This window comes from Oreochromis niloticus, linkage group LG3, assembly GCF_001858045.2.
Source record: "Oreochromis niloticus isolate F11D_XX linkage group LG3, O_niloticus_UMD_NMBU, whole genome shotgun sequence".
Classification (NCBI taxonomy): domain Eukaryota; kingdom Metazoa; phylum Chordata; class Actinopteri; order Cichliformes; family Cichlidae; genus Oreochromis; species Oreochromis niloticus.
Window position 1 is genome coordinate 38620859 of NC_031967.2, and position 13923 is coordinate 38634781.

Genomic DNA, 13923 nt, shown 5'->3' on the forward strand with positions numbered 1-13923 from the left:
CCCATTGTGAAAAACAAAAAATAAAAATTCCACGACACATTCTCTAGAACAGGAATCGTGGTGGATCCTGTCAAAATAAAAGCACACGCACTGCTTCGTTTTCTGTTCCAGGGGAAATTTAAAGGCGTGGCAAGGACAAAATAAAATGATGATAACACTCAGCCACTCAGCCCAGGCACGTGAACGCCTGCGCATATGCATGATGCACCGTATATGACATTACAGATTATTTTACATATAAATCCTTTATAAATATAAATTTCGACTGCAGAATATTTATGTTTATAAACATTTTTAGACTTACAAAAAAACCCCCCAAAAAAACCCCACTCAGGAACACCGGAAACACTGTTGGTACGTATTTCCGTACCAATAGTATCGCTCAGTGGTCGCGTCTACGGGTTTCCTCCATTGTTAAAGTGGAAAATTATTGAATCCATAGAGTGTGTTAGTGTTTGGGATGTACCGGGATAAACGGGAATGGCTTCACTAACACTCTCGTCTCTCTGCTGGGCTCTGCTGATCCTCTTCGTCGTGGTTTTCGCCGCTGACGGTGAGCTCTCCTCCAGCTTCCACTTTCTCTTCGGTTACACCACAACGGCAGGCCGCGAACATTCCTGTTGTTTACTGTAAACAACTGTCACATATTAAAAAATAAAATAAAATAGAAACATACAAGCTGCCTCAGGACATAGCGAAACCTCCGAGGCCCGAGCTTCGTTCAAATAAACGACACAAACAAACAGAAAGCCTCCTGTCACAATCTCTTCACCCTGCCCGCCATGACAGACGTCACGAGGCGAAGGACGGATGTGCAGGAGACTTGATAAGGAGTAGCTCAGCGAATCAGACCGATTAATAATCATAATGTAGAAATGGATGAAACTACAAAGTCCTGAAGATGCACTTTGATCTGGTGGTTTGTTTTCAGGAATCATGTAGCTGCTCTATTCTCACCTTCTCACCCAGAACAACCTCTCCTTGCTCTCTTCGTCTCCCTGTTACCAGGTAAAATATCCTCTGTGGAAACCCAGCAAACATTGAAAAAAAATCTCAGATGTAAAGTTAAATCTTTAGTGCGATTTGGCGCATCTCAAATAAATAAATAAATGAATGAATAATCCAACAAGCAGCCATATTAATACTGAAACAAACAAGAACAGAAGGTAAAATATTCCCTCCAAACAAAACGTATAAATTCTAAACAGGCAAATCAGTCTGTGCATGATTACGTTGCTCCGCCCATCAAAAAGTCGCCTATTGTCATTTACTGGACTGACGAATGTCGGTTGGAAAAATTTCACACATCGCCCAACTGTAAGGTCAAGTGGCTTCTGTTCTACTTCCACCTCCACAGCAGCCACAGGAGACGTTATCAATACCCACTCCTTTCTGTTTTTCCCCATACAAACAAATAAACCAGTCCCATCCTCTATGCTTTCTAGTGAGTGTTACCGCAATGATCTTCTTCACTGAGAACTGAAACTTCGCCCAGCTGCCCACATCTGCTTATGTCTTCCTCTTTCCCAAAGAGTCAGATCATCAGATTCTTTTGTGTCCTCAAAAATGTCTTTAATATATATGATTTAATACTTATTATGCAACTAACTGCATGTCTCTGGACTGTGGGAGGAAGCCAGACTACCCAGAGAAAACTGAAAACTGTTTGTGTATAACAGGAGTCTGATCTGACTTACAGATTAAAAGGTTTGGTGACTTTCTTCTAAAATAAAGTACAAGAAGTTTTGGGGGTTTTTTTTCCTCTTCTTTGGTTCAGTGGGGTTCACTGGTCACTGATCCTGTCTCTGATTGGCTGCTGTAGAACTGAACAGTTGTACTTTGACCTTTAACCTCTGTGCTCTGTGTTGTTTCCTTTTTCAGCCCAGAACACTGTTACAGCTGAGCCTGGACAGGACGTAGTTCTACCATGTCGAGTATCACCAGACAAAACCATCAGAGCTGTGAAGTGGAGCAGAGCTGACCTGGGGAAGGAATATGTGCTTCTGTTCCGGGATGAGCAGCTGGATCCAGAAGAGCAGCATGTGTCTTTTAAGAACCGGGTGGATCTGCAGGACAGACAGATGAAGGATGGAGACGTATCTTTGATTCTGAAGAATGTGACGACTGCTGATGATGGATCATACAATTGTGATATTTTCAACGGAGTGACAGATTCATGGGAGAGCATCAACACCGTCAGCCTGACTGTTTCAGGTGAGTGAGTAGAGTTGAGTGTGTGTGTGATCAGAGGTGAAGCTGCTTCCTGGTTGTTGATGTTTGTTTCTAAAGATGTTGTTGATGAGACTTTGTAGAAAGCAGCTGGTCTGAGTGATGTGATCAGAGTGCAGTAGATAATGTCTGACAGCAGTTTGAAGAGGAAATGGATTCTGTTCTGTTCTTCACTCATCACCTACCTGACAGCTGACACCTCACACCTGTTTCTCACCTGCAGGTCAGACAGGAGAACTCACAGTTGCACCTGTTGGACTCATCGCTGGTCTGAGTGTTCCTGCTGTGCTTCTTGTTGCTGCTGTTGTTGGTTTTGTGTGCTACAGAAAACATAAACAACAGAACCGGGATTTTAACTAGCATCCTCATGAACAGCAGGTTTCAAATGTCTCTACGGTTTAGTATGTGTAAACTAACAAAACACTAAACTTACAAAACAACACTGGTTTAAAAACTAATTATTTAATTTAATCCTGGATCACACTACATGACATCACTACAGAGTTCAGACAAATGATGCATCATTTACCCGAATCACTATAATTGAGAGAAATCCTGGAAAAAAATATTAGGACATAATAATTGACAAGTTTCACCTGCTCTATGTGTAACTCAATGACCTCTAACACCTGAAATATTTTATTGTATGAAGGTAAAATATTGTGTACCTCTAATATTCATCATCTATCCAGATCTATCACAGTGACATGGAACCGCCCACCGTATTATAAAGCCTTTCCATTTAATGTATTATAAAGGTGGAGGTGTTGCTCTTCCATCGCTGTCACTGGCAGATCTGAATGAATACTGACCTTAAAAGTGAAGGTGAATCCTGTTTGAATGACAGCATGTTGTTTACCAGTTCATTAATATTAGTGAATGACTCTGGGTCAGGGATGTCAAACTGGTTTTACATCGTTGGCCACATTAAACTCCCCTCGATGTAAAGTAGTTTAAGTGCATGTTCAGTCTGACATATCTCTGTGTAAGAAGGAGAAGTGCAACTTTATCAGCACCTCTGAAGTTTCTCTAATAAATTTCTGTACTAGATGGTGAAAAAACAGGAACTTTCTGTAACTTAACAGCCTGTTTATTGTTTATTGTTTATTTACTTTGGTGTCGTATGAATCACCTTTGATGAGGTCGTCAGTTGAAAAGCAGCAAAGCTGCATTTTCCAAAGACACCCAGTGGGGATATTGGAACATGTTTGTTCCCCAATAGCAGCTAAGCTTATTTTATTATTTATTCATTATCATAGAAACATTATAGCAGGTTATGATATGGATGTGTTACTCAGAGAATTGAATTTGTAACCTCTGACCTTTGTGAAGCTTTTCAGCTTAAAATGCCAGAACGACCAGACACTAAAGACAAACCCACTGCGTAAAGGAAACTTTACTACACTATGTAAGGAGCAGAAGACACTAAAATACTGAATTAAAACTAAAACATTTTCATGCTATAACATGAAAACTGGCGTCATGCATGTCAGCTGATCCTTTTATAATTTTTAGTTTGTCATAGAGACAAAAAGTGACGGAGCATTTAGAGCAGAACATCCTAACAGGAAGTTCAACTCTGTGGTTTTACAGTTACGCTGTGTTCAACTGTGAATAGTTCAAAGCAAAGGAGGAGTGATGTCAGTGTAGGTTAGAGGAAGTCTGAAATAGAGTCGACAGCCAGGATCACAAACACTACACAGTTTCTGATTCCATCCTTTTCCTGTAAGTAACTAGTTAATGTAACTCTTCTTTCTAGGTAACAATTTGATGTCAAACGTGACTCGTGTGAGCAAAGTAAAGGCTTTTCAAACTATTTTCTATCCATCTGTACATCTAGTGGCTCTAAGCACTCACTGCAGCTGTTCGTAACTTCAAACATTAAAAAATGCATTTATTACACATCACTACACTAACAGACTAACTAAAGAGATGAGTGGTGATCATCTCAGCAGACTGGGGGGTGAACACATTACACCAGGTCAAATATCCACGTTCATGTTTAATTACTGCAGAACTTTGGTGCAAACAGCAGTAACATCAGTGATGATGGTGAAACAACAGGAAGTAAACAAACCACAAAATGGGACTAAATGGGACCAGTGAGGAAGTGTCAGTACAATAAAAAGATGCAGAAAAGAAACGATGGAGTAAAAAAACTATTTTAAAAGGAAAACACAAGAAGTCTGATGTGTTTTGTTCTTTCAGGTCAGGAAATCATACACGTGGATAGATTTTTTTAATCTAACGATATTTACTTTGTACACAGGAACATGTGAGATATGTAAAATGTTCAAAGTAAATAGTTTTGACTCATATTTGTTGATTGATTTATGACTGACTGCTGCAGTCTGGAGCATGAATGTGATTTTTGTTTATATGTATGATAAACTGGAATGTTCACTTGTTAATGCTTTTCTGCAATGTGCTGCAGAAATAAATAAAATATTTGAAATAAAAGTAATATTTGAAAATCATCACTCACTTGTTCTGTTTCTCTTTCTGTGGTGTGTAGTGAAGCCAGCCTTTTAACATGGGCTCAAGGGGAGAACACCTCAAATTGGTTGCTTCAAAAGTGTTACAAGCAGAAACAAAGTGACACATGACAACTTTGCTGACACATTAGGCTACAATGAAAGTGAATCTTAGTTTCCAGGTTAGAACAAACCCTCAAATATCTTCGAGTGGCTCAATCCATGACTCTAATGAACCTAACACAGAAGACGATGCTGCAACAAACTTTTCAAGTATGTAGACATTTAGTTACAAAACAAACACAAATAAGAGAAATGGGAGTCCCAGCAAAAGCAATCAAGAGGAACAAGGCCATATACATGCCACACAATGGGCCGTCGGATAACATTAATAAGCTAAATTAATAGAATCCAAATTGAAAACAGGACTGCCGATAACTCCCAACTTATTAAAAAACTGCAAAAACACAGAGGAATAATGCTGGTGCTGATGGTGACGAGAGGATAGGGACGCCAGCCTCCATGCTCCACCTTCTCTGGCTGTGAATGCGCGCTGATCATTCTACAGCCAATCAACACTAGGAGTAAATCACAGGAGAAAGCAGGTTAAGTAGGACATCAAAATGACGGCCAAAAAGATGATGGATGTACCGGTACACTGGGAGTGTTTGTAACACAATCAGGCAATAATAAAGCAGATGCATTAAGAAAGCGTGATCTACAATAAGTGAAGTTTCTCTTCCACTTCAGAGTGTGTTTACAACTTGTCAAACTAGTGTTCTGCTGAGATTTAGCTTTCTAATCTTTACTGAGGGCTACAATATCACACCATGTTTACTTTTAGTATATCTAAAAGGAGGTAAAAAGTTGTTTAATGCCACGCCTCCTCTATCAGTCAACAGTTATTATTTATCCAGCTTCCTTATAAATATATATTAAAAAAATTCTAATCTAAACAATATATTTATAGTTATTTATTTAATCTGCTGTTTACAAGATAATTAGTTTCATTTTAGTCCAATTCAAGGGCAATTTGATTTTTATGAAGCAAAATATAAAATTCATTTCATTTATTTCACACATGGTTCAACAGTGTTTCATGGTGATTTTTTGGTTTTCTAAATTAATTTGAAAACTTATTTAGACTTTATAATAGCACTATAATCAATAGTATAGAGAATGAAGTGAAATAATTGCAATAAAAATATAATCGAGTAAAAGCAGAAAGCAGCACAACATGGAACTACTTAAAGTATGAGTACATTAAACCTGAGTAATGTAAATGGTAAGGTTCTTTTATAGCACTTTTCTACTATGAATGTTAAAGAAAAATTGTAAAAATGTTAGTAAATATTTATTTTCATAACTATTTACATTGTAGATTCTTACTGAGTGCATCAGAACTATAAATGGGAACATATAGAATTATGTAGTAAAGAAAAAAGTGTGAAATAACTCAAAACACATTTCATATTTTAGGTTCTTCAAAACAGCCACTCTTTGCTTTGATTACTGCTTTGCACACTCTTGACATTCTCTTGATGAGCTTCATCAGGTCGTCACCTGAAATAGTTTTCCAAACGTCTTGAAGGAGTTTCCAGAGATGCTGAGCACTTGTTGGCTCTTTTGCCTTCACTCTGCAGTCCATCTCATCCCACACCATCTCAATTGGGTTTAGATCAGGTGGCTGTGGAGGCCAGGCCATCTGGTGCAGCACTCCATCACTATCCTTCTTGGTCAAATAGCCCTTACACAGCCTGGAGGTGTGTTTGGAGTCATTGTCCTGTTGAAAAATAAATGATGGTCAAACTGCAAACCGGATGAGATGGCATGTCGCTGCAGGATGCTGTAGTAGCCACGCTTCAGTGTGCCTTCAGTTCTGAATAAATCCCCAAAGTGTCCCCAGCAAAGCAGACCCACACCATCACACCTCCTCCCTGATGCTTCATGGTGGGAACCATGCATGTGGAGACCATCTGTTCACCTTTTCTGCATCACACAAACACACGACGGGTGGAACCAAAGATCATCATCAGACCAAAGCACAGATTTCTGCTGCTCTAATGTTCATTCCTTGTGTTTCTCGATCCAAGCAAATCTCTTCTGCTTGTTGCTTTTCCTTAGTTGTGCTTTCTTAGCAGCTATTTGACCAACAGTTGCTGTAGAGATGTGTCGGCTCCTGGAGCTCTGTGTGGCATTTATCTGGGCTCTAATCTGAAGTGCTGTTAACTTGTAATTTTTGAGCCTGGTGACTTGGATGACTTGATCCTCAGCAGCAGAGGTGACTCTTGATCTTCCTTTCCTGGGGTGGTGCTCATGCGAGTCAGCTTCATCGTAGCGCTTGATGGTTTTTCAGACTGCACTTGGGGACACATTTAAAGTTTTAGCAACTGTCTGGACTGACTGACCTACAGTAATGATGGACTGTGCTTTCTCTTTACTTAGCTGATTGGTTCTTGCCATAATATGAATCCTAACAGTTGTCAAACAGGGCTGTCAGCTGTGTACCAACCTGACTTCAGCACAACACAACTGATGGTCCCAACTCCATCAAGAAGACAAGAAATTCCACAAATGAACGCCTTGTCAGGGTCCCTCCTGTTCCTCCCACAGTCCAAAGACTAGCAATAGGTTTTAACCAGCTGCAGCGACAGAAGCACAACACATAAAGTGGAAGTGGGAATTTCTAAGTTTCCAGTTTGAATAGTAACAGCAATCCAGAGTTAACAATCCAAGATGGCACAGAATGAACACAGTAATACTGTGAAACCTCTAATTTGTACTGCCACTGTTGTGTATTTGTGACTTGTCAAAGAGTAATGACCCACCTCTGCAACAACAGTATTGTTAGTGATACCAGGGTCATATACAGGGTGGGCCATTTATATGGATACACCATTATAACATGGGAATGGTTGGTGATATTAAAGTCCTGTTTGTGGCACTTTAGTATATGTGAGGGGGCAAACTCCTCAAGATGGGTGGTGACCATGGTGGCCATTTAGAAGTCGGCCATCTTGGATACAACTTTTGTTTTTTTCAATAGGAAGAGGGCCATGTGACACATCAAACTTATTGGTAATGTCACAAGAAAAACAATGGTGTGCTTGATTTCAATGTAACTTGAAAGTGAGAGAGAGTGAGCAGCTTCGTAGGTGTACATCTGGCAGATCCTACATGCCAATGCACAGAAGTCCACTGTCCAAACTTGATAGTTGCATTTTTGTGGTTTATTTATCCAGTTAGTCCCACCCCAGTGCATGCTGGTCCTATACCAGTTTTGTTTTTGTTTTTTTATAGAAAAAATGTCCCTACAGCTCTTACTGACTGACTTGACAAGGTAAACAACAAAACAAAACAATGAAAAAAATATTGACCTACAAATATGCAGAGATCACTTGCATTTTTACACAAATAAAAAAGTAACTTCCCATATCGGTGTTTGAACCAATAGAAAAGCTGCTACTCAGAGGAAGAGGGCGGGCTTTACTTGGTGTCAGTGAGAGAAATGAAAAAAAGCTGAAATGAGTGAGAAGGACGATGAAGGAAACATCTGTGCTGTGTCTGCTCTGTAAGTAGAATCTCTGTGTTTGTTTGAATTCTTGTACTTTGACTGTCTGCTCTCCTGATAACTGATGATGGAGGAGAAGACATGAAAAACAAATCAGGCTGAATTCAAGTTCAAAACACCACGAGGACCAACTGCAGGTCTGAACTGACTCTTTATCTTTGCTCAGGAGTCGAGGAAACACAGCAGGCAGTGAAAAGATCAAATCATTCACTCATTATATCAACACAGCTGCACAGTGTAACAGTAATATTTATATTTAGTGCATATTCATCTTTATATCTCCACAGTGCAGTCAGTGCACCTACAGTAACAATAATGATGATTTAAAGAGATGTTTAGATAAAAAGGAGCAGAGACTGTTTAAAATCTTTCCTCAGACAGAAAACTTGGTGTATGAGGTTAATCGGGGACTCAAACTTTGCCTGAAGTGTGGATGTGATTGTGTGATTATTGTTGTTGTGTTGTATACATTGTTATCCCTGCATTGGACATTAGTGACATTTTACATTTCAGCACTGCTGCTCAGCCAGTGACAGCTGGACTGAATCTCTGCAGACACAAAGAAAAATTAGTTAAGAAGATGGATGATCTCAGACAAAACATGTGTTTTATTGTTCAACCTCACACACTTTTCAGTCTTTTGTTGTGCAAACTGTACTTGAAACATGCTGCAGGCATCAAATAGAAAATGAGCAGATAAATCAGAGACGAGTTTGTGTGTTTGTCAGCTGTTTGTGTGGAGTTGTTCTTTAGTTGTTCCGTTGTTTGTTGTTCTGAAGTTTAACAGAGTTACTAATGAATTAAAATAACAAGCTGAACAGAGCAGAGGACAGACCTTAGTTCAGTACTAGTCTTTGGAATGTATTCAATGTAATTATAATGTAACTTGCAGTACTTTTGTGTTCTACAGTAATTACAGAAGCAGCTCATGAACTCACGTTTAATTTTATAATTCTGATCATTGAGAAGTTGAAAAGTGAAATCCTGGAGCCTCTGGTTTAGTACGAGCAGCTTTTTGCTGACCTGGTTTAGATCCACTTTTCCTCTGACAGGAAGATCAAACTGGGCTGTAGGCGACACAACATGGAGAGTTTGATGTTTCTGTCTTAGAGGGAAACATCAAATAATACAAAGTTGTTCTTTGTGATCACCTTTGTGTGTTTATGTCAAATCAACCTGAGTGTCATTTCTCTTTAGTTCTGATCTCACTGCTGAGCTGCACAACAAACCAAGGTCAGTAACCTTCTTCTGTCACAGTTTAAACCTGATAAACTCTGACAGGTTTTACACATTTGGATTCAAACTTTCAGTAAAGATCTCAAAGAAGTTAAAAGTTTTATCCTGGTTTTTGTTCCTGTAAAATAGACATTAGAAATAAATCTGTATCAAATAAAATTGTTGTTTCCATTAAATGTGATGTCATTTTCTCTTTTGGCTGACTGCCAGCCTCCAGTCTTTCATTCAATTCTCTTGTTAAACCCTTTGGTAAAAGAAGTATTTCAAAAGTCTTACATTAAAAAAAAGTCTTATTATTATAATACTGTGTCCTCTGGAGTTTTACTGTTTTCTATATTTTATTTATCTTTGCTGGATACTACGTTTGCTCCCACAGCAGGGATCTGATTTGTCTGTAGTTCCCATAGGTTGCCAAATGAAAAATAGGACTTGTTCCAGGTTAACGAACCATTACATGTATTACACTCTTTATCATCTATCGAAAAAAAAAAGGGAAACAAACTGCTGAACTGTAGAAACTGTAGAAAAGTGCAGAGTGTGTTTTTATTCACGGGAACTTTGAAGGGTTTTTTTGTGATACAGGAGAATAAAATTGGTGCTGTAACATGAAAATGGAGAGCAGAAGAGAGAAAGTAGATTCATGAACATGTGACTCGTGATTCAGCTCAGAGCTCCTCCTGCTAACCCTCTCAGTGAAGCTTGAAATGAATAACATTTGAAATCTGCTGCCTTCTATTGGTAATACTGGGTGTTACAACACAGCAGCTTCTTAAATATGACAGCAGTTTAACCTTTTAATGTCCACTTGGTGACCACTTAGAGGTGGGGTTAGGATTAGGTTGCATTACATGTAAATTGTAATGGAGACCAGGAGTTCCATTACAATTACTTGTATGTTTATTAATTGACTGACTGATTGGGAATTAAAAACTATATAATAAAGAAAAACATACATTTGTGGTTAGGGATCCTTTATTAGGTTTATTTGAGTTAGTATTTAAGTGACTGCTTGTGAAAGGTGAAGAGACAGGGGCCATCCTACCTGTGTCAGGAAAAGAAGCAGAGTTAGAGCTGTTCACATTTAATCATTTGTCTGTAACCTAAATTCTTTGTATATGTAAAAAGAGAGAGGTGTTAACAGTTCTCACCTTTCCAGGGGTCCGTTCTTCGTACCTCACTTACTACATCCAAGATCAAATGACACATCCAAGATCAAATCATCGCGCTAACTTTGAGCTCGCTAATCCGGTTGTCCGAACGCACCTGTTGTTGACGATTAGTATAGCTGGATGAAGTAATCTGAGATCACTGGGTGGCTTAAAAGGGGCTACGCATCGATAGTAGAAACATTGATCGGCAACCCTTTGATTGGTCGGCGAAGATGTCGAAGGAGCGCGCTCAGTATTTCACGGCAGCAGAGCAAGAACTCTTGATTGAGGGATATCAGGAGTTTCAGAGTTTAAGTAAAACGCAGGGGAACACTGCAAAGGCTGCAAAAGCAAGGAGAGAGGGCTGGCAGAAAGTTGCTGACAAATTAAACTCGTAAGTGATCCATGATATTACATTATATCATGTGATATTATATTATACCACATTAGTAGTAATATACCTACAGCTTTTTTGCCCCCCCCCCCCCCCCCCCCCCCCCCCACACCCCCACCCCTACCCCACACCCCCTCCCCTATCCCCTCCGCGTCCATGTGCGCGTGAACGGACTTTGCGCGTGAACGGACTTGCGAGTTCAGAGATCATATGTTTACATGTGTTTAATAGCGTTTTATTTAATGAAACCATTATGTGTTTTAATTAAACTCTTTTTTTAAAGGATTGTATAGGTCTCGGAGTTCTGTTATTTAGACATAGATGATTTAATTTAACTAGTTTAGGGGTATTTTTCTTTAGGGCTCTGAAACACACAGAGGCTAATAGTTTTTAAACAGAAAGTTTTTCCACCTTCTAAAAACACATATTCACACGCAGCATTTAATTTAGTTAGTTTTAGGGGTATTTTTCTTTTTCTTTAGGGCTCTGAAACACACAGAGGCTAATAGTTTTTAAACAGAAAGTTTTTCCACCTTCTAAAAACACATATTCACACACAGCATTTAATTTAACTAGTTTTAGGGGTATTTTTCTTTTTCTTTAGGGCTCTGAAACACACAGAGGCTAATAGTTTTTTAAACAGAAAGTTTTTCCACCTTCTAAAAACACATATTCACACACAGAGGCTATTAGTTTCAAACAGAATACCACAAACAGCAGGCATTCCTTTAGAAATAAACAGGGATTCTGCAACAGTTAGCCCCCCTACAGTCAGCAGAAGAGGCCATCCTTATCAAGAGCATCTCAATTGTACTGCCATAGTTTTCAATACAAACAGTCTCCTTTATCTTATGTCAGAGGTCCGTCGGTGCCAGGTCCATCGGAGCCACTATAGCTTTTATCACGCCATTACACTTTGTACTGACCATCCTCCAAACATGGCATCATCTTTTGTTTACACCTTATCTCTGCATCACAGAGGGCACCTGAAACAAGCCCCACACCTATATAAAAACACCCTAATCAAACACCCTGTATTTTTCCTCACTACTTTACATATGGCCTTGAGAGCATTTTACTTTTAATTTAACTAGTTTTTAGGGGTATTTTTCTTTTTCTTTAGGGCTCTGAAACACACAGGGGTGTAATAGTTTCAAACAGAAAGTTTTTTCCACCTTCTAAAAACACATATTCACACACAGCATTTAATTTAACTAGTTTTAGGGGTATTTTTCTTTTTCTTTAGGGCTCTGAAACACACAGGGGTGTAATAGTTTCAAACAGAAAGTTTTTTCCACCTTCTAAAAACACATATTCACACACAGCATTTAATTTAACTAGTTTTAGGGGTATTTTTCTTTTCTTTAGGGCTCTGAAACACACAGAGGCTAATAGTTTTTAAACAGAAAGTTTTTTCCACATTCTAAAAACACATATTCACACACAGAGGCTAATAGTTTCAAACAGAATACCACAAACAGTATGCATTCCTTTAGAAAAGGGATTCTTAATTCTGCATCAGCTAGACAGAGTGGGGTTACAGTTAGACCCCCCTACAGTCAGCAGAAGAGGTCGTCCTCATCAAGAGCATCTCATTTGTACTGCCATAGTTTTCAATACAAACAGTCTCCTTTATCTTATGGCAGAGGTCCGGCGGTGCCAGGTCCATCGGAGCCACCATTACACTTTCACCTTTTATCATGCCATTACACTTTGTACCGACCATCCTCCAAACAAGGCATCACTGTTTTGTTTACACCTTTTATCTCTACATCTCAGAGGTCACCTGAAACAAGCCCCACCTATATAAAAGGTCATAATCAGTCACCCTGTATTTTCCCTCACTACATTACATCGGTCATTGAGAGCATAACACTTCGTTCATCAGCACGGACAACAACCCTAAGAGCGTTCTTTTTAACATGGACAGCGTATATGGTAGGTAAACAAGACTATTAACGGATTCTTAAATTTATACAGCTGTATATCAAAAAATATTCAAACTGTTTTCTCTTCTAAACAAAAGCCTGATTTTTAGGAACATGGTACACATGGACACCCCAAGCGGGACTTACACAAGGTTTGTATTTCTTCTCACACAAAACAGATTGTGCCTCACTGTTTAGAAGCAATCTTACCTGTTTCACACATAGTAACATTTAAATGTGTATTTCCCATTCTTTCTACAGGATCACAAAGCTATATAGGGCAAACAACACCTCTAAAAAACACAAGGTAAATATAGTGTTACACATGTTTTAAATATGTGTGCGTGTGTGTTCTGTTTAAACATTGTATTAACAGTGCTTATCCCCCGGGTACAGGATCAATAAGTTGTCCAGAAAAACCTACAGAAGCGGCGGAAATAAGACCAAGCCTTACGTTAGGTATGTATACATGTCTCTATACATGACACTCAATTTAAAGGAAAAAAGGTTTTAAATATTTACAAACGTTCTAATACACCAGGCCCGAGACAGAGTACACAGCGTGTCAAGAAGCGGGGCCATCCGGAATAACACAGAACAAAGTGTGAGTATAGGCATAAATAAATCAAAAGAGCCAAACACATCCTGTTTTGAAATGATACACCATATATATTTCTAACACCCGTCTATCTCCACAGCGATCACACAACCCCTTACCACTACGGACCCCTTGAAGATCCCTCGACGTTTTTGGAATATTTACGTGATATTGAACTCCCAGAACAACAAGAAAAACCACAACCTTTGGCCAACATCGGAGAATCGGAAGAATTCTTCATCACCGGACCGCACACACCAGCGAGTGAGTGTCTGCCTAGTGATTTCAACGATGTTTTCGAGTACAGTCTATCAGATTTCAACATAAATGACATACCCGCCACAC

At 39.1% G+C, this 13923-nt stretch overlaps 1 protein-coding gene across 2 annotated transcripts; it reads left to right on the forward strand.

Annotated features, from left to right (window-relative positions):
- Nucleotides 1-347: 347 nt before the first annotated feature.
- Nucleotides 348-4410, forward strand: LOC102075710 (myelin-oligodendrocyte glycoprotein). Of its 2 annotated transcripts, XR_003215284.1 has the most exons (4): nucleotides 348-553; nucleotides 1882-2214; nucleotides 2453-2650; nucleotides 2709-4410. XR_003215284.1 is itself a non-coding variant. In XM_005464975.3 (3 exons), exons 1-3 carry the CDS (start codon nucleotides 481-483, stop codon nucleotides 2587-2589), a joined length of 543 nt encoding a protein of 180 aa, XP_005465032.2. In that variant the 5' UTR covers nucleotides 348-480; the 3' UTR covers nucleotides 2590-4407. The 2 variants fall into 2 exon arrangements, 1 of the variants encoding a protein (XP_005465032.2); XM_005464975.3 differs by having other exon boundaries at nucleotides 2453-4407.
- Nucleotides 4411-13923: the final 9513 nt, after the last annotated feature.